Source organism: Mycosarcoma maydis, chromosome 16, assembly GCF_000328475.2.
Source record: "Mycosarcoma maydis chromosome 16, whole genome shotgun sequence".
In the NCBI taxonomy this organism is placed as follows: domain Eukaryota; kingdom Fungi; phylum Basidiomycota; class Ustilaginomycetes; order Ustilaginales; genus Mycosarcoma; species Mycosarcoma maydis.
Genome location: NC_026493.1, coordinates 42,602 through 64,661, shown reverse-complemented (window position 1 = coordinate 64,661; position 22,060 = coordinate 42,602). Strand labels below are relative to the sequence as shown.

Sequence of the window (22,060 nt, the reverse complement as noted above, 5' to 3'; positions counted from 1 at the left end):
TTGCTTGGGCGAGACACTCGGCAAAACACACTCACGACTCGTGACTTAGACAAAGCAGGAATCACCAACAATAATCGTAAATCGTACACGACTCACGAATCACGAACATGTGTGAATCGTGACAACGCTCAAGCCACGGGAGAGTCACAGAGAGAGTGACAAGCGCATCGTGAATTCACGATTCGAGATTCAAATGTCAGCCAACACGAACCAAGCAGAAGACATGTAGCAACTCGATAACTCTACAACCCGCTTTGCTACCATCATTTCCACCTCTGTCTGCTGCACCTTTGTCCGTCATCCTGGCTAGCAACCACTACAGAAAAGTGCACTCGACATGACCTTGAACAACTTGACACTATACACCACGACGGCAGTGCTGATCTTGGACACAGACGGAAACCGAGTGATTGCAAAGTACTACCAACCTCCTCACGCAGCCAACTTTGCATTGACAGCTACTCCCGCTCAGCAAAACGCAGTAGCCAGCACGACACCGCAACTGGCAGCCAAGAACCCACTGTCGACACTCAAGGACCAGCGTGCATTTGAAAAGGCCATCTTTGACAAGACGAAAAGAGCGACGGGCGACATTGTCCTGTACGATTCGCATTTGGTGCTGTTCAAGGCTTCGCTCGATGTCATCTTTTACGTTGTCGGTCCTGCCGCAGAGAATGAGCTGATGCTCTCGGGGCTTTTGAGCGCATTCTACGATGCTACGAGCATGCTGGTGCGTCACCAAGTCGAGAAGCGTGCCATCCTGGAAAACTTGGATTTGGTGACGCTGGCTTTGGACGAGACAGTAGACGACGGCATCATCCTCGAGACAGACAGCACCACCATCGCATCGCGTGTATCGCGTCCTCGGCCGGATGTCAACGAGATTCAAATCAATGAACAAAGTACGTTTTCTTTTCCTTGCCCTTGCCGATACGTTTTTGGTTGGCCAACAGCTTTTGGCTCTGGCTATTGGCACCACCGGCTTGGCGATGTCTGTCGTGGTAAAAAGGTTGAATACTGACACCGCCATCCTGCTGGCCGCCCTTGCTTTTGCATCTGCACACCCAACTTTGCAGCCATCATGAGTGCATACTCGAGTCTGAAGGAGCGCGTTGCACAGAGGATTTTGCAAGGAGGACTTTGAAAGCGAGCAAATTCGGCATTCGCCTTCAGCTTATGAGCTTGCATCGGTAGTAAGCGCAGGGGCGACAATGGCTTTTCGTCGTGCTTTCGAATCACTCAGCAAACCAGCATGTTCACTTGTACATTAGACACAGGCAATCGTCCGCTTTGGGCGTATCAACCTTTCAAAGATCATGGTACAGCTCGGGGATGAAGCAAGGGTGAGATGATCAACATGTGCGCGTGAAGAGACAAGAAGCTCCACTCGCGCCTGCAACAGACGCTGATGGTTGCTGATCGTATGGAGCTGGTTCTGATCCAGAATGATTGGGAGCTGGGATAGCCAAGTCGTCAATCGTGGATCACGAAGCGTGAATGGTTGTAGGCTCCGTCCTTGTTGCTTTTGTGACAGAAGCGCGCCCTTATACAGACCTGAGACGCGTTTGCGGCGAATTCCGGTGGTGTGCTGTGGGCGGTGATTCAGGAATCTCGCAAAGTCGGTGCGACGTAAGACTCACGACTGAATCGTGAATATACGCCCTTTGTTGCTCCACACTAATCACGAATCGCGCCAGTCAGTCACAGTCAGTCAGTCAGTCAGTCAGTCAGTCAGTCAGTCAGTCAGTCAGTCAGTCAGTCAGTCAGTCAGTCAGCGAGTCAGCATCAGACGGCGTAAATCGCAATTGTGAATCACATTCACCGAATCACGGCGCTGTAAGTTCGTACAACTGTCACTGTACATCGTCCAACGGTACAGTGGCTCGTGACTGTAGGTGTATGCTCTTGATCTAGGATTTTTACATCAGAGACAACAAACACGAAAGTTAATCACTCGTGACTGAGCGAGGCTCGCTCGTCGCTCGGTTGCTGTCTCTCTCTTGTTTTATTCGTGATTCGTGATTCACGATTCACGATTCACGATTGTCGCTCGTCAACACTCCACCAACATCACCATCCACTTCACGTCGACATTCCATCTTCTCCCCACCACCTCATCGACACACTGCACTTCATCTACGGTTACGATCCTCCATTCAGCGCAGATCGTACCACCTCCGTGTTTGGGATCATGCACCGCCATCGGATGGCCTCATCTTGCACATCTTCGCCACCACTTCTTTGCTCGAATTGAACCGCATGCAATTGTCCGTACATTAACCCTCTTGGCCCTTTGCAGAGCGTCAACGGGCATTGCACCATGAGTCAACCCGGCGCTCGCAGAGCCTATCATCATGGCAGTCAGCGTGGCGGCTCCACCATCAACCAAAAGGCTGCTCTCGCATCTGCCTATCAAGAGCTTGGAAAGGAGCTCTCTTCTTCCAAACTCAAGATTGTCGGCAACTACACCCTTCAGCGTCCTATCGGCGAAGGCACCTTCGGCAAGGTACGTCTCGGCCTCCATCGTCTCACCAACACTCGCGTAGCCATCAAACAGATACCCAAGGCTCATTCCGCTAGCCTCACCCGCGAGATCCACCACCATCGTCGACTTCACCATCCCAACGTCATGCAGCTCTACGAAGTCATTGCAACAGAGCAATACATCTGGATGGTCAGCGAGCTTTGCGCAGGTGGCGAGCTCTATGACTATCTCGTCGAAAATCAAGTGCTCGCCGAACCCGAGGCTCGCCGCATCTTTGGTCAACTTTGTCTCGCCGTCGCCTACGTCCATAGCAAGGGCATCGTACATCGCGACCTCAAACTCGAAAACATCCTTCTCGATGAGCGTTGCAACGTCAAGCTCGGCGACTTTGGCTTCACACGAGAATTCGAACGCAATCGTCTCATGGACACTTTTTGCGGTACCACAGGCTACGCCTCTCCAGAAATGCTTGCCGGTAAAAAATACACGGGTGAACAGGTCGACATTTGGTCGCTCGGTGTCATTCTATACGCGCTTCTGTGTGGAGCCCTGCCGTTCGATGACGATGACGAGGCCGTCATGAAGCAAAAGATTCTTCAAGGTGACTTTGAGATCCCTGACTGTCTCTCTGAAGAGGCACACGATCTCGTCGTCTCCATCCTTCAGCACGATCCCGCCAAGCGCCCTAGCATCCAGTCCATCCTTGCACATCCTTGGTTCACAAAGATGATGGTCAACTCTCCCATGTCGACCCTCGAAGAAGACCAAATCGCCACAGATTACTTTGCCAGTAAGCCTTCCGCCTCGACATCGCAATCAAAACAGCACGACCGCTTTCCGCCCACGCTCCACAAGGCGCTTGCCGAGTTGGACACAGCGACCGAGTTGGACACAGCGGATGCCACGAGTGCCGCTCCTCCCACAAACCCAGCAGATGCCTTCGATTTCGAAGATCACGATAGCTCCAATTCATGTCACCGCCACCATCTTTCAGCAAGTTCGGAGCAGAGTTACCACTCTGCCCGTAGCGATAGCGAATCCAGCGGACGCCGCTCCACCAACACGGATCTCACCGACCCAACCACCGCCGATAGCCTCAGTGGCACCGACGAGGTGGAAGGCCTTGACCAAGCTATTGTCCAATTAAACGCGTCGTCTCGACCATCTGCTCTTGCAAACGCAACTGCTGCTGCATCGCATCCGGACAAGAACGCCATCGGCTTGCATCGCAACGAGTCTCAAACCACCATAAGACGTTTAGGCTCCAACGGAAGCGATGCTTCACTCAGTGGCGTCCCAAGGCCGTCAACAAAGACGAACACCGCATCTCTGCCGACGCATCATGAGCTGCCACCCGTACCGGATGGCACAGGTCAAGATGACCACTTGTCCATATACCAGTCGGTTCCGCTCACCAAGAGAGGTTCCCAAAGCTCATCACGTGGCCACCACCGCACTCCGTCCAGAACAAAGCGCCGTTCGCTCTCTTCTGGCGGTCTTTCGGATCACCATCCACCAATGCTCGGGCGCAAGCCCGTCGACTATGTTTCACAGCTTGCCGATCTTCAGCCTGCCACCTTCTCCACATCCATCGAACAGAACTTGCTCCATCAACTCAGCGCACTTGGCTTGGATGTCGGTCAGATGGTCCACAGCGTCGTGACAGACGCCTGTGATGCAAGTGGCGCTACCTGGTGGATGTTGTTGCGCAAGTCAAAGGATCGTCACTCGGAGCAACCCGACATCACTTCACCAATCGTTCAAGTCATCCCCGCGCCCGGCGATCACCCCGCGCCCATCAACGCATCAGCTTTCAGCAAGGCTGGCCAGACGGTCACACCATCATCACCAGCCCAATTCTCACCACCGCCTGTCCCCGTCAAAGACCCAGCAAGGCGGTCCGAAGACAAGTTTCGAACACAAGAGCGTCCTACAACTCTCGAAGCTTCGAGCTCCGAGAACGCGGGTCTGGCAGAGCAAAGCATTCGGCGTTTGCAGACCGTTGTCTCACATGAAGAGCTCGACGTCTCGGCTGCGCCCGCGCTGCACACATCCACCTCTGAGCTCATGATGGCCACCAAACCGGCGACAGATCGGCAGTCTTCTGTACCGGCATCCGGGCCCATGCCTCTCGCAGGCTTACCAGCATCGACTGTGTCGCTTCCCAATGACCGAAGTCTGACGAGCACACCGGACTCTGTGAGCTCCAGACCCAAGTCCCAACATCGCCACACCACCGCCGTCGCCAGCCCAGCCAAGTTGCAGCACGTAGCATTGACTACGTTGGAGGGCAGCCCGACATCAGAAGGCTCTAAAGCGCGCGGTAACTCGCAGAATGATCGGCCTCGTAGCAATTCACTCTCAGTCAGACAATTTGCGCAGAGTGTCTTGGGTACCAAGGATAGAGGTTCGGCGACATCATCCCCAGTTCGTCCGCCTCCGGAACAAGTGGTTGTTGCCGGCGAAGCGCTACCTCTGGAGCGAGCCAAAAGCCCGACGCTGTTTGGTCGTCGCAACACGGTCTCAAATGTCAAAGACTCGATGGTCGGCAGACTTTCCGGTCCATCGACACCCAAGAAAACTCCGGTCGACATGCTCGATAAGCCTCGAAAGAGCACGGGAAAGAAGAGTTGCGAGACAGACCTTGATCGTGTCAAGGCACTTGAACGCAGTGCAGATTCAGCATCGAGCTCTCCATCGCGCTCGACCACAGGCCAAGCTGTTGGTGTTGTTTCCAATGCTAAAGTAGATAGCTCGGTGCCTTCGGCATCACAAGACTCGTTCAGCACCATGTCTGTCACGCCGCAAGGCAGCGAAAAGAGCGGACATCGTGGAAAAGCGGGATCTTTCTTCATGTCGACGGTGCGCACCTGGCTCGGAGGTAATGAGAAGCCAACAAGAAAGTCAAAGACAGGCAAACAGGCCAGCGCATCGCATCGTGGCCTCGGCATCGACGATGGGCCGATGGCAGCAAAGTCGCCCACTAACTCCCTCAGCACTTCTGGTAGTGTATCCACGCTGACATACGGAACGCCCTCACGCAGTGCTAGCGTGCGTCGCAGGTCAGCTCACTATCAACAGACCTCTGCTACTCGGCGCGGTGGGCCCAGGAGCCCGCATCTGGGTACATCAAGTCGGCGTTCATCGAACGGCAGCTCATATCAGGCTCACCTCGAGCTCCCTCCCAATAGCTTCCAACAGAGCATGAATCGACCTGCCAACATGAGGAGAATGAGTGCCGGCAGCATTACGCCCACAGCTACACTGCATGGTGACTACCTCAACGACGTGGGAGGTGTATCGGGCGCTTCTCGTCACAGTCGACCGTCGAGCTCTCATTCGCTCGCGCACTCTGGTGCAGCATCGCGCCCCGGACTACATGGCAAAGCCGGCTCGACAGGCAGCACAAGTTCGGCCTATCGTCCCGGACAGGCATCCAGTGTCTACTCGACGGGAAGCGGACGCCGACACCCCAGGCCGAGCCAAGATGGCGGCACGACTGTGCGAAGGCATCGGACCTACGCATCGTCTTCGGGCAGTCCGAGTCGGCGCAATTCATTTCGTCACGATTCGCGACCATCTTCGATCAAGTCGCGTGCGTCTTCACCTGGTCGAGCAATGTCGGGGCTCGGCGAGCTATGGGCAGCAGATGCAGAAGCAGATGGTGACGGAGGTGGCACTGGCGCCAGACGATCTACTCGCAGCACACCACGTCACTCGCTCGAGATGCGCAAGACTGGTGAAGCATTCGACTCGGCTGCGCCACATCATCAACATCACCAACACGTGGTTGCACAGAGCATCTTTGTAGCACACAAGTCGCGTTCGCCCTACCGTCCACCTTCTGCCAACCCGAATCTTCACGGTAGCCTTGTTCGTGGATCGTCTCAGTTATCTGGGCGTAGCAACGTCTCTGCAAATTCAGAGGACGCGGGTTACGTGGCGCCGAATAGCACGTTGGGGCTACCAGCCACAGGGACGGGCGCTTGGCGACATTCTTGGGGTCGACCACCGCCTTGCTGGGCAGGACCTGTGGATCCGCCACCGACGAGCTCGTACAGTAAAAGAAGCGGTGCGGCCGGTGTTGAAGACGACGGCCGACCGAAACTGCGAGACGTGTTTGCGAATCGCGACGACGACGACTGGACGGACGAAGAGGAGGAGCAGACCTACTCTGGCGGACTGGGACAGATGGGCACGCTTTCTTCAGCCATGTCGAGCAGCGTGGGTCGAGTGGGCAGCGGTATAGGAGCCTCTTCATCGCCGTACGCGACTCGCAATCTCGCAGCTCTCGGAAGCAGTGGCTACTCGACTCAACGCGCTGTCAACTTGGATACAGCAAACGCACCGGAAATCGGCTTGCGAGAAGCACCGTTTTCTTCACGCTATGCGGGCGTGCGCAACATGTTTCAGACTGCGACAGCCGGTACGCCCGCTTTTGGCTCTCGCTCGCATCACTCTGTTTCGCTCAGCTTGGGTAACGAGTTTGCGCCGAGATTGCTGTCGACAACTATACATTCGCCGACAGTAAGCGCGGCTTCACTGGGCGGAGGATTGGGCTGCATTGGCGAGTCTGCGGATGCGCATTCAGTTACCGTGTCGTCGAAGCCCAAGCCCGAGTCGAGCGGGACACAGACTCAAGCGCAGCAACAGCAGTCATCGGCATCGGCATCGGCATCTGCATCTGCATCACAACAGCAGCAGTCAGGCGGCGGCAGCAGTGGCAGCGGCAGCCGCATCACAGCGTCGTTCCATAAACCAGTGCAGATTATCGAGGAGGAAGAGGAGGATGAATAAGCGATACGCTGATTATTGCGCGGCTAGGCAGAATATACCCTATACACATCGGCATGCGAAGCTGTGCGCGGTAGTTGAAGTAGGGTGTGCGGTTGAGCTGGTGCGTCGAGTGTGGTGAGCCAGTGGCGCAGAGATGCGATGAGGTTCGAGAGCGCAAGTGCACCATCGTGGATCACGCTTGGCGAAGAATGTTACGCTTCTACTCGCCATAGACGACGCGTCGGATGCGATCCAATTCACCTGGTTGCCAGGTGTCTTTGTTGTGGGCTTGTTGGACGGCGGTTACGGCTTCGACCATGTGTTGTTCGTCGTTTGTGCCGGAGAGCACGGTGACTTTGAGACCGGGGATGTTCATGCCACTTGCGAGGAAGGCGTAGACGGTTTGTTGCGGGGTCCAGCGCTTTTGGATTGCTAGGTCTTGCACTGGGAGCGAGGAGAGCAGATTCGGATTGCCGGTGAGCGACCAAAAGGGCTGGTAGATTACAGGCTCGCGATCGTCGGTGTAGTCGTTCGGGCTGAGGGTCGGCGAGAGGAGCGAGAGGAGCGCTACGTCGTGGCCTGTGGTGTAGTGCCAGCGGTTTTGCACTATGCTCGGCGCAATCCGCGTGGTCCGCGCAATCGCTTGGAAAATGTCGGGATCATACACGTTGCTCAACCCAATCTGACGCACGAGACCTAGCTGGACAAACGACTCCATTGTCGCCCACACCTTCAACGTGCGGTCCAACGTGGTGAGTGGAGAGTGAAGCACGTAGCTGTCCAGATACGCTTCGGCGTTCTTATCGCCGTATTCGACCCCGGCATCGAGATTGTCAGCGCTGATGCTGTGGTCGTTGTGGTTCTGGACAATCTTGGCTGCAACGCTTTCGAGCGGTTCAAACTGCAGCCACGGATGCAGGTTCCTCAGACTCGCCGCAAAGCTCTTGCGCACCTGGACCGATACATCCTCGTCCTCGTCGAAAGGGATGAGCTCTGGATGTGTCCAATCCTGGCCTGAACGAGGCGTGAATTTGGACTGCACCCATACATCGCGTCGATCGAGCTGCATCTCGGACTGTGCCGTGGCGAGCGCTTGGCCTACATGGTCTTCGCGGTAGTGTTTGCGTTGACCGGCGGTGTCGATGCCTCGAAAGCCGTGAGAGAGCGCCAGGATGACCAGATCGCATGTGTAGTCGCCCTTCCACGCCGTACCGTAGAGCAGCGCTGGCATGTGCGCTAGGCGTGAGCGCCCCGACGGTAACCCAGCGTCTACTGCACCCACCGCATGTGTCGATGCTGACGCTGATGCTGACGCTGACGCTGATGCGTGACTCGCCATGCTGTGTATGCGTCTGAATCGTGGTGCGGAACTACGTCCTCGCACGTCGCGCGTGATATGGATCCAGATGGATGGACAGCGTAGCAGCGTGCAGACACGGCGTGCTTTCACAGAGCCCAAGACGGTGTTGGCAACCCACAGCGTCGTCGTCGTACTGCTTGCCGAAATTCTTGTCGATTGTCGTCCAGCCGGACTGTCACTCTTGCTCGAGCCAGCCCCGGATGTGTTGCCAGTCCAAACCCAACCAAAAACAGTCCCAAGCGTCAAGCAAAATACCCCCCGCTACAACATCAGGCGTAAGTGTGACGAGCGCGTGGTGTCGATGAACGTCGGATGCCAACCCGGATCACATCCGCTCGTCAACCATTCACGATTGACGCTTGTCAATTTAGAGCTTGCATACGTGCCACACACCCACGAACTAGAACACTCACCCAGTCGGCTCGAATACCCGAATCGTGAATCCACTGCTTAACAGCCATACGCCAGCAGACCAGTGTCCACTTTGCACGCCGCATTCGATTCACAATTCACAATTCACGATTCACGATTCACGATTCACGATTCACGATTCACGATTGCCAAAGGTGACGTGCTCAGATGACATGCTTGCGTTATTTGTCAAGTTATTCGTTAACGTTATTCGGTATTTCGCAGCTCTCAGCGTGCGCGCTCAGACCCAACATCCAACGTCGCTCGTGCTCTGTGTCGGACGCTCACCAAACACTCACGACTGCTCGGCACCGATGCGCTGTCAAACCACAAAGTGAGATCCAAAGATGAAACATCGACCCATGCATATGATTGTCTTCGGAAATGAGTTGGCGAACAGTGGAAGCGACAGGCCAGAGGTTGGTTCGCGATTCGCAGCTCGCAGCATGCGCTGCTCAGGTCTTTCGGAAGCACCGCGTCGAGTTGCGCTTGACCCAGTAGATCAAGCAACCGATGAAGCGGAAAGCTGACAGTCCAAACGTGGCCCACAGGATGATTCTGAAGTAGGTCGACTGCTTGGAACTCTGTTGTTGCTCGATCTGCTTGTTGGTCAAGCCGGTGTTGAGCCCATTGACGTTTTCGATGGCGACGGTCAACGCACCGTTGGTGAGTAGCCAGAAAGCCACCAGACGCGTACGGAAGGTCTTATTGCTATCGTCCATTGTCGGCTTCTCCACCGTCTCGGCCGGCTTGAACGGCGCCACGGCGCGCGACACGACTGCCTTGAACGTCTCGTCGATATCGTCTTGGTGGCGTTCGATTTCTTCTACGGTGCCCGGCTCGGTCGACTTGTCCTTCTTGGTATCCACCGTAGGCAGTGCATCCGCCTTGTCCGATCCCTTGGTGCCCCAGCTGACGTCGTGCAGATTGCAGAATGCGTACACGTTCAGAATGTTGATAAACGACGGAGCGATCATCATGTACTGCGGGAACGACGTTACCATGTGCCAAGGATCCGCGTACAGGATCGACGCGATCAGGTAGATACCAAACGTCGCCGCCAACGCCGCGATCAGCACGCCCGTAGTCTGGTTGAACAGCGTATGCCAAATGTTGCCCGACACGCTCGTCTCGAGAAGCGCCTTGAGCGTCAACCACAACGAGACAAAGATCAGGTAGAGACCCAAAATGCCAAACACGATGAAAGATGCAATGTACGTCGGCTTTTCTCCCTTGGGCCGGTTGCCGAGCGCAAGCACAAATTGCAACACCAGGAAAAACACGTAGATCCATTTGGCAGCCTGGTTGATCCAGTGGAATACGACGAGCGTCGTATGCGACGAATTCTTGAGCAGCTCGTCGGGCAAGAATTCGATAATGATCGAAAACGTTAGCCAAAGATTGGCCAGCGCAAACCAGGAGAACAGCAGAACGATGGCGTTGTAGAGCGCCTGAATGTGGAGGAAGAACAGCCGAATGATGCCGTGGTTCGACTTGTAGATGCGGAAAAAGTGCACGAGCGAGTAGATCGAGGCAGCAAACGAACCGTTGAGCCAACGGCGACGTTGCGAGATGAGCTCGGCTGCGCCTTCGGGCACGTCGGTTTCTCCCTTGGACGGTTTCACATAGGTTAAAGTCCACTTGTCGCCAGCCTTGGCCACCAGCTCGAAACACAGAATGCGGTCTTCGGCCAAGAACATGTTTTTGGTAAAAATGTCCATGCCATGCAAACCCTTCTTGCCCAACCGATCAGCCAGCGTATGGTCGCCGTGAAAGTACTGCTGCAGCGGCCGGCCTTGGATCGCGCGGAAGCGGTACGCACTAAACGCACCGGGAAGAACGCTGACGTAGCCAAACGTCGACTCGAGCGGCTTGTCGAGAATGTTGGACATCTTGTACTCAAAGTTCTGCGCAGCGACGAGCGGGTTGATGAGCTTGCGGCCGTTCTTGATCATGGCGTGGATCTCGCCACAGGCACCGCCAAGATTCGCGTTGTTGTAGAATGCCTCCCAGAGATAGTAGAGCGATTTGTGGCCTGGCTTGGTACCGGCGTCGATGAGCACGCAAAGTTCGGGCTGCAAATGGCGACCGAGCGCGTTAAAGAGCCAGCGATGGCTGTTGATCTTTTTGCTGTTCTTCTGCTTGAGGCAAAAAATCATCTGGACGGGGACCAGGTTGGAAGCGTCATCGGCGTGCGGCTGGATGAGTGCAGGAGTGGGGTCAACTGAGAGCTGTGTAGTGTACTCAAACAGATGTGCCACCGTATCCTTGCCGTCGACCTTTCTCTTCATGACACCATCCTGGTAGACGCCGACAGTAGCGAGTAGATCTAGCACCTCCTTGTCGCACGGATCGATACCGTCAAAGATGAGACTGACAACGATGCGCTGCCAACCTGGACGACCTTCTTCGGCGGACCTCCTCCAGAACTTGGATGATTTGCTCTTGCAAATGTCTCGAATGTTGAGCATGACGCCGTGCAGCGTTCGTGCAAGCAGAATGCGGTCCTCGTTGTAGTAGGTGATGGCGATCAGAAGCTCCGTGTCACGCCCGTACTGCTGCGAAGTACGCAGACTCCAGCCATTCTCGAGTGTAAATTCGTCTGGGTCACACGTCGCAGCGGTGTAGCGCATATGGGTAAATTCCTGCGTGCGGTTGCCCTGAGACCATCGCGACTCGACCGAGTTCTTGACGGCGGTGGGTACGGGATGATCGACGATCCAGTGACCACGAGTGAGCTGGATCTTTTTGGTGAGACCGCGCTTGGGCGCTTGTTGACGCTTGGCCCATGCCACCTGACTGGCGCTGTCTTCGGGGCCAAGCGCAGACGAGTAGGACGACGGGCCTCCGCACGGGGTCGAGGGAGGGAAGCCGCTTTGACTGGCAAGATTGTAGGTGCTGTGACCGTTTTGCGAGAAGCCGTATTTTTCGTCAGCCGAATCCGTGAGGGGAATCTTGTCTTCTTCGTATGTATATGTGGCGTGGCCTTCCGAGGTAGCTGGCGCCAACGTCTGAAAGCTTGGGTTCTCTGCTGCGTAAAACGGGTTCTCGGGATTCATGCTGGCCGAACTTGGGTAACCACCAGCAGGGTTCGCATACGGAGCACCGGGCTGTCTCAGCGGGTCATCCTGGAGAGGTCGGACGCGCTCCACCAGCATCGGAGGAAAGACATGATAAAGTCATGTGTAAAACGTTGTGAGTTTGGCGAGTGTCGTCAGAGGGGTGAGAAGGCAAGCAGATGTAGATGATCGAGAAGAGGAGCCGATACGGCCCAAAAAGCAGATCAAGTCAAAGTCAGTTTCACCGACCTGAAGAGCGACACGCATCGATCCAGCGAGATCCCGCCAAGGCTGTGGACCAGGGAGAGCGTAACCGACAGCCAAGCCAAGATTGTAGCAGAAGTGAGAATAGCAGAGTGACAAGGAGGTCGAACTTACGGAAAGTTGGTAGGATCGTTGCTGACGCTGCTGGCGCGCATAGTCTCGCCCCTGGCCGGGCCGCATCTGGTATGCGTCATAGCTCATGATGGGGTTGCTGCGTACGCTAGCACGTGCAGATGTATACAAGTGGGCTGTATGTGTGGGGGTCCTTGAGCGGTGGGCAGTGTGCTGACGAGCTGGTACAACGATGATGATGGCCGCACTTTGAGCTCTTGCCGTGTTCGGGTGGGTTGAATGCCGATGGTGGGCGGTGGAACGTGATCCGTGATGCTTGTGTTAGGTGGGATGATGGTGTTGATGGTGACGGTGCGGTTGGTAGTGTCTCCAAGCCAAGATATGCTTGACGTTGGAGTTGACCCACGTCTGTCCATGAAAGGGTGAATCTTGGCAGTCACAGTCACGAGTCGCCAGTGTCTGAGAACAACAGCGGGACAAAGGCGGAGGGGAAGCGTTGACGTGCATGCAAGGAGTGCCAAGTGTGCTTCGTACGCCAGCAATCGTGAATTATCTTACGTTTTGAATCGATTCACGATTGCCTCTCTACGTGTGCTGCGTGACTTGCGTTTGACAGCAGCAGCCTATGTAAATACAGTACACTCAAGGACAGAACAAATCACGAATAGCTCACAGACAGAGATCCGTGATCTGCTGTCACATTTTCAACAGTATGCGCAACTGTCTCAGTTGGATCTACAAGACCAAGCTAACGCTTCCATTCGTGAATCGACTTGAGAGACTATGTTCCATTGCACACACACAACCATCGCCATTGCTTCACATGTCGTGACCATGCCAAACAGTCGAGTTTGAAACGAGGACAAGGTAGCTATCTCGTTCAGAGTGGCGTCCGTTGACACACGAGGCATCAGAAATCACGAATCACGAATCACGAATCGTGAATCACGAATCGTGAATGTTTTTGATCGCCGACAACGACGTCAACACAACATGCGAAGCGCTCACAGCATCACGGCAGAGTCGGAAACCGCATAAATCGCACATAACCTATCGCACTAATCGTGAATTGCACTCACGACTCTTGTCTTGTTAACCACCGTTTTAACTTGATTGCAATTCACATTTCGTGCCGCTCAAGTCGAACCACGAATCTGCGCGCAGTGTCCGGCGAGTAACTTTAGCTGCACCCAACGCCCAAGTTGCAGAACGCGACAATTTGTTATTAATGTTTTCAAAAAAAAGATTAAAAAAGAGTCATGAATGAGAGAGCATAGAGAGCCAAGAAAAGAAGCAGGCAGACAAAGGGAAGAGCGAGACAGGGGCTCAAACTCAAGACATACCTGGCTCCGCTATTCACGATTGCTTTGGTCGTCATTTCCGGTGGTGGTGATGCGCTTTTACATCGATTCGTGCTTGCTAACTAACTGCCTGGCTGATCTAGTCCATCCGACGGGAGAATATGCGTACCTCTTCAAGCCCGGCAAGGATCAAGACGATCCAGAGAAAGAAACAAAACAAAAAAAAACCCCCCCCGCGTCGAATCGGTGACCCATCCAACGAGATAGCTCATCTTGTTACTGCTGGCGTACAGGATCGGGTGCAACATCCATCCTGCATCCAACAAACCTGGCCTACTGTATGTTGGTGACATCCGCTCTGATCGCGTCGACGTTGGTTTTGTAGCGACACTCGTGATTCATGAAGCAGAGTGTGGCAGAGCGACCACGGACATGAGCCAAAATTGTGACCAACTCTTACGAACAACTTGGCTTAGCGAATCGTGGACAGTGAATCGTATCAGCACGAGCTCAACAGCCACCGTTCTACAGCCACCCGCACAGCCTGGTATCGTTCTTGGCATGGCTCAGCCTCTCTGCGATCGCATGTGTTCCAAGCAGTCGCCAGCGCCAACATGGTCACCGCCTAGCCGCTTGAAGAGTGCGATTGCTTGCAGTAAGCACCACGCGTGTGGTATCGTGTACATAAAGTAAGTCGTCAGTGTGTTCCTGCAGATGTGCAGTACAGTAAAGTGCAGAGCGTTGCAGACAAATCCGAATAAATTGCCCCCCGGATTTCGCCATGCTGTGTGCTTTTTTTGTGTGCCGAGCGTGGCTTTTTCGGTTGCTGCCAATCGTGAATCGTGAATTCGTGGATTGCGAATCGTGAATCACGAATGTCGTCTTTCATGCTTCTGGTTCTAGCAAGCTAAACATCGTCCGTACGCTGCGAGCGTTGATGACTCAATCGGATATTGATCGCCTCGTTGATGATCCTGTCCACATCCAACGGAGGCAGGCTGTCCAACATGCTCCTCGTTTCGGACCGATCCAGCTCCTCCAACGAGTCCTTGCAGTTGGTCAGGATCGCAATGCACACATACAGATGCAGATCCATGAAATCTGGCAGCGCGAAATACGTATCCCACAAGCGCATCAGATCCTCTATCCTCAACTCGCCCGCCAATAGGTGCTGCAACCAGTTGGTTGCGAATCCGATAATGTCGACTTCCTCTTCTTCAAAGTAGGAGTGCAGCTCCGGCAACGTTGTGCGGAACAGCGTCAGGAACGTCGCCACTTGTCGCGGAAGTGGATGACGAGCGCTGTGTCGTGCCATGAGTGTCATGAGCTTTTCAAAGGCAAAGTACATGCCCGCTTCTACGCGTACGCATTGCACGAATGGTGCGCACAGGTACACCAAGGCCGGGTGGAATTCGGCAGCCGTGTCACAAGCCCCTGAGGTGGTGTGCTGCACTTGCGGTTCCCATTCGTATTCGCGTGGCATGCGAGACCGAACCGCTTCTTCCATGCTGATGTTGCTTCGTCCAGCTACGACGCCTGACGTGCCACCGTTGCTCGCGCTGCTCAACGATGCTGCACGTGAACGAGAGAGTGAGCTTGCGCCGCTGCTATGTGCATGGACATATCCGTCAAGTGGCGGCGCGCCACCCGTCGTACGGGCCACTCGGTCCACATCGGTCGAGAGTCCGTTTGCGATGCTGCTCTCGATTGATTTGCTGGATCCGCACACGTCTTGTTCTGCCTCTCTTTCTGTCTGCGCACGACCTCTGCTTCGATCGGCGTGCCTTGAATCGACCACGTGCGAACTCAAGAATGTCTTACCGCCCGCTTCCGAGCTGCGTGTCGAGGATGCCGACTCGCTAGCGTCGTGAGCCGCTTGTCTGCGTTCGATTTCTGCTGCAGCGCATCGGTTCATGAAGGCACAAATGATGTTTTCTACACTGCGACCGAATCGCTTGAGCTCGAGCGCAGCTGCCGCATCGGGATCGTCGGCATCCATAGCCGCAGAAACGCCGCTCTCGCCAATGATGCCACCCAGCGCATGGATACGTCCATCATTGACGCGGTTCGGTCCGCGATCTATCGCGTTGAGCATGGTTGTTGCCAGGTTGGTTGCGTTGGAGCCCGAGATCGCAAACTGTGTGCCATCTGCATGTGACGATGGCGTCAAGTTCTGCGAAGACGTCGATGAGTCGATGGAAAAATCTCGTGCCAGAGATACGCTGCTAGCTGCGTTGGTGGCGAGTGCCGACGTTGAGAATCCAGCAGGTCGGCGCGAAAGTACACTGGCTGAACTTCGCATCAGCGTTCGGCCTGGAGGCGGGCGTGTGCCTAGTCGTTTTTGGTAGTACCGCTGACATTCGCTACGAATCCGTTTTTCCAGCGCTGGATTGTGTTTGTCAAGTGCTTCGTACGCCAGGTACTTGCTACGTACCGAGGTCATCTCTTGCCCTTTGTCATCGCTGAGAACGCCGAGAAGGTAGAGCCACACCTCGCCACGTACAGAAGGCTGCACTCCATGACGAGCGAGATCTCGCAGCTTTTGCAGGTCCACGTGCTGCTCTGCATTGAGCAGCTCGACGAACTCTTCCACCGTCGCAGAGCTCATCTTGAAGCCGAAGCTGGCTCGGATTCTTTGGGTCGCTATCAGCGTACTTGGATGTGCTTGGGTCCAGTGTGAATCCTCGCTGGGATGATAACGGCGTCGGATCTCTCTTGAAACAGGTTGAGATACCTCAGCAACTACCGTGTCACATGGCGTCGCAACAGACCATGGTCGAGAGGCGTCTGGCGTCTGGTGCTTGATGGTGGATGGTTGATCAACGACACCTCCAATCGCGAGCTTGAATCAGACCACGGACAGAGGACCCTTGATTCGCCTGTGGAGCTTGCAAAACACCGTCTCGCACGGTCATAATTCGTGATTCACGATTGGATGCGATTCTTTCTTTCTTTCTTTCTTTCCTTTTTTGACCTCGATTTTACTTTGGTAATTTCTCTTTGTGCTTTAGTTCTTTTGCACATCACGCATGACTTTGTTGCGTAAACCACCGTCTGAGCTGGCTCGTGTCTCGTGGCTTGATTTCGTATCCTCTCCCATCCTCCATCCTCCATCCTCCTTTCTTCTCTCGTGACTGCTTGCGACCTCCTTCAAGACACACACGAATCTGCCACACCCAATATCCCCGTTGCCCTTGCATGTTTCCCGCGTGGCTCACTGCCGCGTCCACTCCATCGCACAATGGTGCCACCCAGCTCGGTACTTCCTGTATCCTTATTGTCTCTCTCGGCCGTACAGCCCTGAATCATGTGCCACTGGAATGCACCACGGCTTCCTCAATTTTGCAACCACTACTGACGACCTTGAAAAAGTGAAGACGTTCAAGTCGCATGGGCTATACTCAAGACGTTTGCCATTGCGGATGCGGATGCGGATGCGGTTGCAGTTGCAGACTAAAAATACAAAAAGCGGCGCAAACCTGGTATATGCTTTTGAGAGCGGGTTTGCAGTTGAGAGGGGGAGGAAAGCTTGCAAGACCAGGGCAGGTGTTATGATACACCGTCACTATACTGCACAACTGTCCATCTTGTTCGATTATGGCTTTTGGGGAGTGGAGTGTTCGCCGATGGCTGCCATGGCGGGCGCTGCATTCCAAGACGCCCATGATCGCCAACCGCCGCCAAGCAACGACGAAGATGGCGCATTGGCTGGTGCAGGCATATCCTCGCTAGTCGCGGCCGCGGCCGCGGCCGGATCTCGCGTGAGAGTCGACGATGCATCTTCTGCTGTGATTGGAGAAATAGGCTGTTGGGAGGCACGCACTGCCGAAGTCGAGGACGAGGCTGCGCGTGCTGGTGCAATCGGCGCAGTCGTCGAGGTCGAGCGACTGGCACTTGGCCTAAGCGCGGAAAAGTTCGGCAGCCCAAGGCTGAGCGAGACCCGCTTACTTGCGCCTTCCTCTGACGAAAGGCCACTGCGGCTGGCAATCTTGGCCGCCGACCTCTCGTTGAGCTTTTGCAGTGCACGCAGTGCACCGCCTCCACCGCCACCAGACTCAGAAGTTAAGTTGCCTGCTGCATCTCTCTCGCCGCTTCCGATGGCGTTGGGATTCCACGTCACACGCTCAGCGCGCAGCTCGGCGAGCTGCAAGGACAGTTGCGCTGCTCGATCGCGATCCGAGAGTGACAGGGATGCTCTTGGGCTAACCGCACTCGAGTATACCGAAGCACGTCTAGCTGATCTCTGCTGCTGCGAAGTTACGTCGCTGTTGTCGCGCTCGCTTTCGGGGGATGCAGGCTTCCACGGTGTAGCGAGCACGCTGTTGATGGCGTGCATGCTGCTGGGTGTCGGAGGCGATGCCGAAGAGAGAGAATCTTCCATGGCGCTGTCAAAGTAGGACGACTCTGAGGGCGTCTCGGTGCGCGAAGGTGTTGATGCTGCGGCCGAAGGCATTCCAAGCAGCGCTGCCAGCGTCGATTCTGCAGCTGTTGCCGCAACGCCCACGTACGCGGACGACTTTGAGTTGGTTCCCTTGGTGTAGCTCGGCAGGCCCGAACCGGCTTGCGTTTGCGGCCGCATTGAAGATTCCTCGCCAACGGATGTCTTGGAGAGCAGAGACGGCTGCCAAGGCGCGACTTTGGCATCTTGGCGGAGGGCGTCCATGAGCGAGGGTCGTATCATGGGCCGCTTCAACCCATTCGAATCATAAGCATCCGCAACAGGCTTCTCCGCCATGTCCGATGCCGCTGGAGGTGCGCAAGAGGCATCCGCTGCCGAAGTCGCTCCAGCGAGCACACTTGCGCTTGAGATCAAACCAGAAGCAGCGGCTGTAGCTGGGACAGATCGTTTGCTCATAAGCTTCAAGGCGCCGGGTGCGCGGCTGTCGTAGCTTACTGAGCGCTTCTTCTGAGATGTCAAAGTTCGGCTGCTAGACGTAGCGATGGTGCCGACCGGGGCAATTGCCGATGCTGAGGCAAAATAGCTGGAGCCTAGATCAGGCGTAGCGGACGTCTCGATGTGTTCAGATGGGGTCTCCTCTGTGATGCTCGACTGAACAGAGGCAAAGTTGGAGATGGAAAAGGCACGTCTGCTCGAGTTACTGTTGCTCCGTCGTTGTGCTGAGGCTGCCGAGAGAGAAGTGGTGGGAGAGGGGGTTTGAAGCATGCGCTCGAGTCGCTTTACTGCCGTCTTGCCGATTGTGGCGTCCCGATCGAGAGCCTGAACGATGCCTGTGGCCGCTGTATCTCGCACGTGAAGCTCGGATGGATGAGCGAGGCCGTTAGATTGACTGACGGATGCAGCGACTGAAGGGATTTGCAGACCATGACAAGGTGAGATGAGCTTTTGCAGCTCGGCAGAGGTCTTTGAAACAAAGTCGGTCATGTCCGTGACGGCTTGAATCTGACGCCTTAAATGCGATTCTCTAGCGTCGAGGTGTGAGTCGAGGGCCGCTTCCATAGCATTGAGCTGCGCGAGCTTGGCCCTGGACGAAAGCGTGTCGAGAACGAGGCGATTGGAAGCTTCAAGAGCCTCCATGGTGGCAGCCATGAGCCTGTCAATCCTGTAAGCCATAGCGTCCTCATCATCTTGAAGTTTGTCATCTTGGTTGCTGTGCAGTGAGTTGGCATTCAGATCACCATCGAGGCCGACATGGATGTCACTTGTGTGCGGCAAGACAACATTGTACTTGGCCATTAAAGAGAGATTGGTAGATTGATCGTCGTCGTTGTGCAAGGTAGCAGATAGATCGTTGAGACTGGATGCATGGCTTGTCGATTCGACGAGGCAAGTGGGTGCCACATCGTCGACGAGATCTACAAAGGTGAGATCGCTTAGACGGTTCTTGCGACGATGTGCAAAGGTGTCAACGTAGGTCGAGGTGGTGGAGTCGGCGCGGCTGCGAACGGTATCATGCGGATCAGCAGCAAGGGTATGCGTCGACCATCGTAGCGGAGACTCTTGCAGAGAAGAGCCAAGCTCACCGTGTTTGGTGGTTGGAGCTGTGCAAGACGTGGTGGCAGCCTCCTGGATCCATTTGGTTGGCAGACGTGACCGTGTCTGGCCTGCTGACGTTATGATAATAGGTGGCGCCATGGCGCACAAGCGTCTGAGCTTGCCAAAGCCTCGGAGAAAGTGTGTGGGGTGTTATGTGGCCAAGGCGACCATGTTGATGCTTTAAGTTGGCAGCTGTCGAGAAGAAAGTTGAGCAGGTGAACCAGATGTAAAATGTGAACGTGGCTCAAGTATATGGGTAGCTCGAGAGAGTGGAATTACGAACGCTTATGATGTGCTGACTTCAAAAGCGTTTCGAAGACGGGATGAGGTATGACGATCGTGGATGCTGCAATCGTGAATTACAAAATGTGAGTGTTTCGGCGGCAAGCAAGATCAACAACAGCAGCAGCATTCCGGTGTGTCTGCTAGTTATCTGCAGCAACCGCGAACAGACCCTGATCGTGAATCGTGAATGTGACAGACAAGCTGGGCTAAAACACGAACCCAAAAATCCGAACTTTCAAAATCTGAGTTGCAGCCAGGCAGAATGACGAAGGGAAAGTAACGCTCATGCACAAACTAAGCCTCCCAAACCGCAGGCTCGAACGTGGATCACGAAGGGGCACGCTCAGTCACGAGTGTCGGCTCTGCCGAGGGCGTTGACAGAGAAGAGTCAGAGTCGCAGTGTGCCAAGTTGAGTTCGAGTTCGAATTTGGCTTGTTTTGATGATCGGGGCCTTAGGCTTCTTCTGCAATCGTGAATCCTGAATCCTGAATCCTGAATCCTGAATCCTGAATCACGGATCTGGCTGCAATCGTGAATAAATGAATCACATGAGTATCAACAATGAACATACATATAAGGCCAAACTTGGGGACGTCGCTTCATTTACATGCGGCTTGTCGCAGAGCAGCCCATACTGTATAGTTATCGGAAGCTGTTCTAGGTCCATCGCTTTGCAACTTAGGAGCTCTGCGGTATCAAGGATTCATAGTCGTGAATTGCATCGACGACGTCGCAGAACGAGTGTGAGCGCGAAAAGCCTTTTTAAGTTAATTTGAGATTGACGTGCATAGCTCCGTCTCGTTTGGCTGCTCTTCTGCAGTCCAAGCACCGGAACTGGGCATGGATCCTTGATTCATATTGATATAATTCGTAGCCCCTGAGCAATGGGAAAGTGAAATTTTGAGAATACCGCACCCGATTGATCGATCGGATCGATCGTAGCAATTATGCCTGTTTCGTTGCCTTATTTGAGCCACGTCCAAGAACACGCCCACTTCCGATCTTAGCAGCACGTTACTCTGTGACTGTACGTGACTGCACTGCAGAGACAGCGTGTGAGGCAGAGCACACACGACCTAATTCACCGAGGCATAAGCTTGCAATCAATGAAGCCAACCTTGTATAGACTCAACAGCAGAACTCAAATGTCCAGACACACATTGATCGCTTGACCGCTCTGCACTCACAAGGGGTTTACGAGGGCCGAGTTGTGTCTAACGATCCATGCCAAGTGCCGACAAATGAAGCCAGCCAAAACGTCATGTAGCTCACTTGGTTTACGAATCATAACAGTTTGCCTATCACGGTCAGACTCGTATTGCATTCACGATTCGTTTGACATCAAGTCTCATTGTAAAAGAATAACCCTGGAATACATTGGTCCGTATCGAGAAAAGCACATGTGTATCGATCAATTTCTACATCAGCGTCGACGACATGCAAGACAAGAGTCATGCCAGACGGATTGCTGAACCGAGCGGTCCATCAAAACTTGAAAACTACCTGGTATAAAGATAGCAGAGCGACATTGCAACCACGTTAGATGGTGTAGGTGAAACCAGGGCGGTCGTCAACCACCTTGCGGCCAGCTCGGATCTTCTTGTTGGCAGCGTAAAAGTAAAGCGTGAAGCCGATACCACAGAGAACGTTGAAGGCCTGGCATGCGAGCGTTGCGTACAGACCCTTGCGGTACAGAGGTGCATCCTTCTCGTTGTAGGCGAGCGAGGCAAAGATACCGCCGATACCACCAAACATGATAACGATGACGGAAACAAACGACTTCTTACTCTGACCAGCCACGTTGTTCTGTGAGAAGTTGAGAACAAAAGGAATGTTGGCGTTGGCACCCCAGACACCCAGGAAACAGCCTGCAAGCTGAACGTTACGTTGCTTGGTGGCGAAGAGCATGCCCAGACCGGCAATTGTGAGTATACACTGAGCGATCAAGAGCGGCATTCGGATAAAGAATCGATCGGCAAGGACCGCAGTACCAAAGGCACCCACCATGGCCACAACGTAGGGCGCAGCACCGAGCAGGAACGAGTCCTGATG

General features: G+C 54.6%; 7 protein-coding genes across 7 annotated transcripts in view; 2 read left to right on the top strand and 5 right to left on the bottom strand.

Annotated features, from left to right (window-relative positions):
- Positions 1-337: 337 nt before the first annotated feature.
- UMAG_05640 (putative coatomer complex zeta chain) lies at positions 338-1,144 on the top strand (the record flags this gene model as incomplete). Its single annotated transcript, XM_011393111.1, has 2 exons — positions 338-902; positions 1,077-1,144. The coding sequence occupies 2 exons, from the start codon at positions 338-340 to the stop codon at positions 1,142-1,144; spliced, it is 633 nt and encodes a 210-aa protein (XP_011391413.1).
- Positions 1,145-2,320: 1,176 nt separating this feature from the next.
- Positions 2,321-7,282, top strand: UMAG_10720 (uncharacterized protein; the record flags this gene model as incomplete). Its single annotated transcript, XM_011393224.1, has 1 exon — positions 2,321-7,282. The coding sequence occupies one exon, from the start codon at positions 2,321-2,323 to the stop codon at positions 7,280-7,282; it is 4,962 nt and encodes a 1,653-aa protein (XP_011391526.1).
- A 199-nt stretch (positions 7,283-7,481) lies between these two features.
- Positions 7,482-8,600, bottom strand: UMAG_10719 (uncharacterized protein; the record flags this gene model as incomplete). The annotated part of the gene is made up of 1 exon (XM_011393223.1): positions 7,482-8,600. One exon carries the CDS (start codon positions 8,598-8,600, stop codon positions 7,482-7,484), a length of 1,119 nt encoding a protein of 372 aa, XP_011391525.1.
- An 887-nt stretch (positions 8,601-9,487) lies between these two features.
- UMAG_10718 (chitin synthase 1) lies at positions 9,488-12,556 on the bottom strand (the record flags this gene model as incomplete). Its single annotated transcript, XM_011393222.1, has 2 exons — positions 9,488-12,160; positions 12,470-12,556. The coding sequence occupies 2 exons, from the start codon at positions 12,554-12,556 to the stop codon at positions 9,488-9,490; spliced, it is 2,760 nt and encodes a 919-aa protein (XP_011391524.1).
- A 2,079-nt stretch (positions 12,557-14,635) lies between these two features.
- Positions 14,636-16,336, bottom strand: UMAG_05636 (uncharacterized protein; the record flags this gene model as incomplete). The annotated part of the gene is made up of 1 exon (XM_011393110.1): positions 14,636-16,336. The coding sequence occupies one exon, from the start codon at positions 16,334-16,336 to the stop codon at positions 14,636-14,638; it is 1,701 nt and encodes a 566-aa protein (XP_011391412.1).
- Positions 16,337-17,323: 987 nt separating this feature from the next.
- On the bottom strand, positions 17,324-19,822 carry UMAG_05635 (uncharacterized protein; the record flags this gene model as incomplete). The annotated part of the gene is made up of 1 exon (XM_011393109.1): positions 17,324-19,822. The coding sequence occupies one exon, from the start codon at positions 19,820-19,822 to the stop codon at positions 17,324-17,326; it is 2,499 nt and encodes an 832-aa protein (XP_011391411.1).
- Positions 19,823-21,547: 1,725 nt separating this feature from the next.
- The window catches only part of UMAG_15021 (uncharacterized protein), a gene marked incomplete at both ends in the record, with an annotated part of 1,626 nt that continues 1,113 nt past the window's right edge, over positions 21,548-22,060 (bottom strand). The window contains one exon of the mRNA XM_011393280.1: positions 21,548-22,060. Coding sequence (XP_011391582.1) covers positions 21,548-22,060 — 513 coding nt within the window.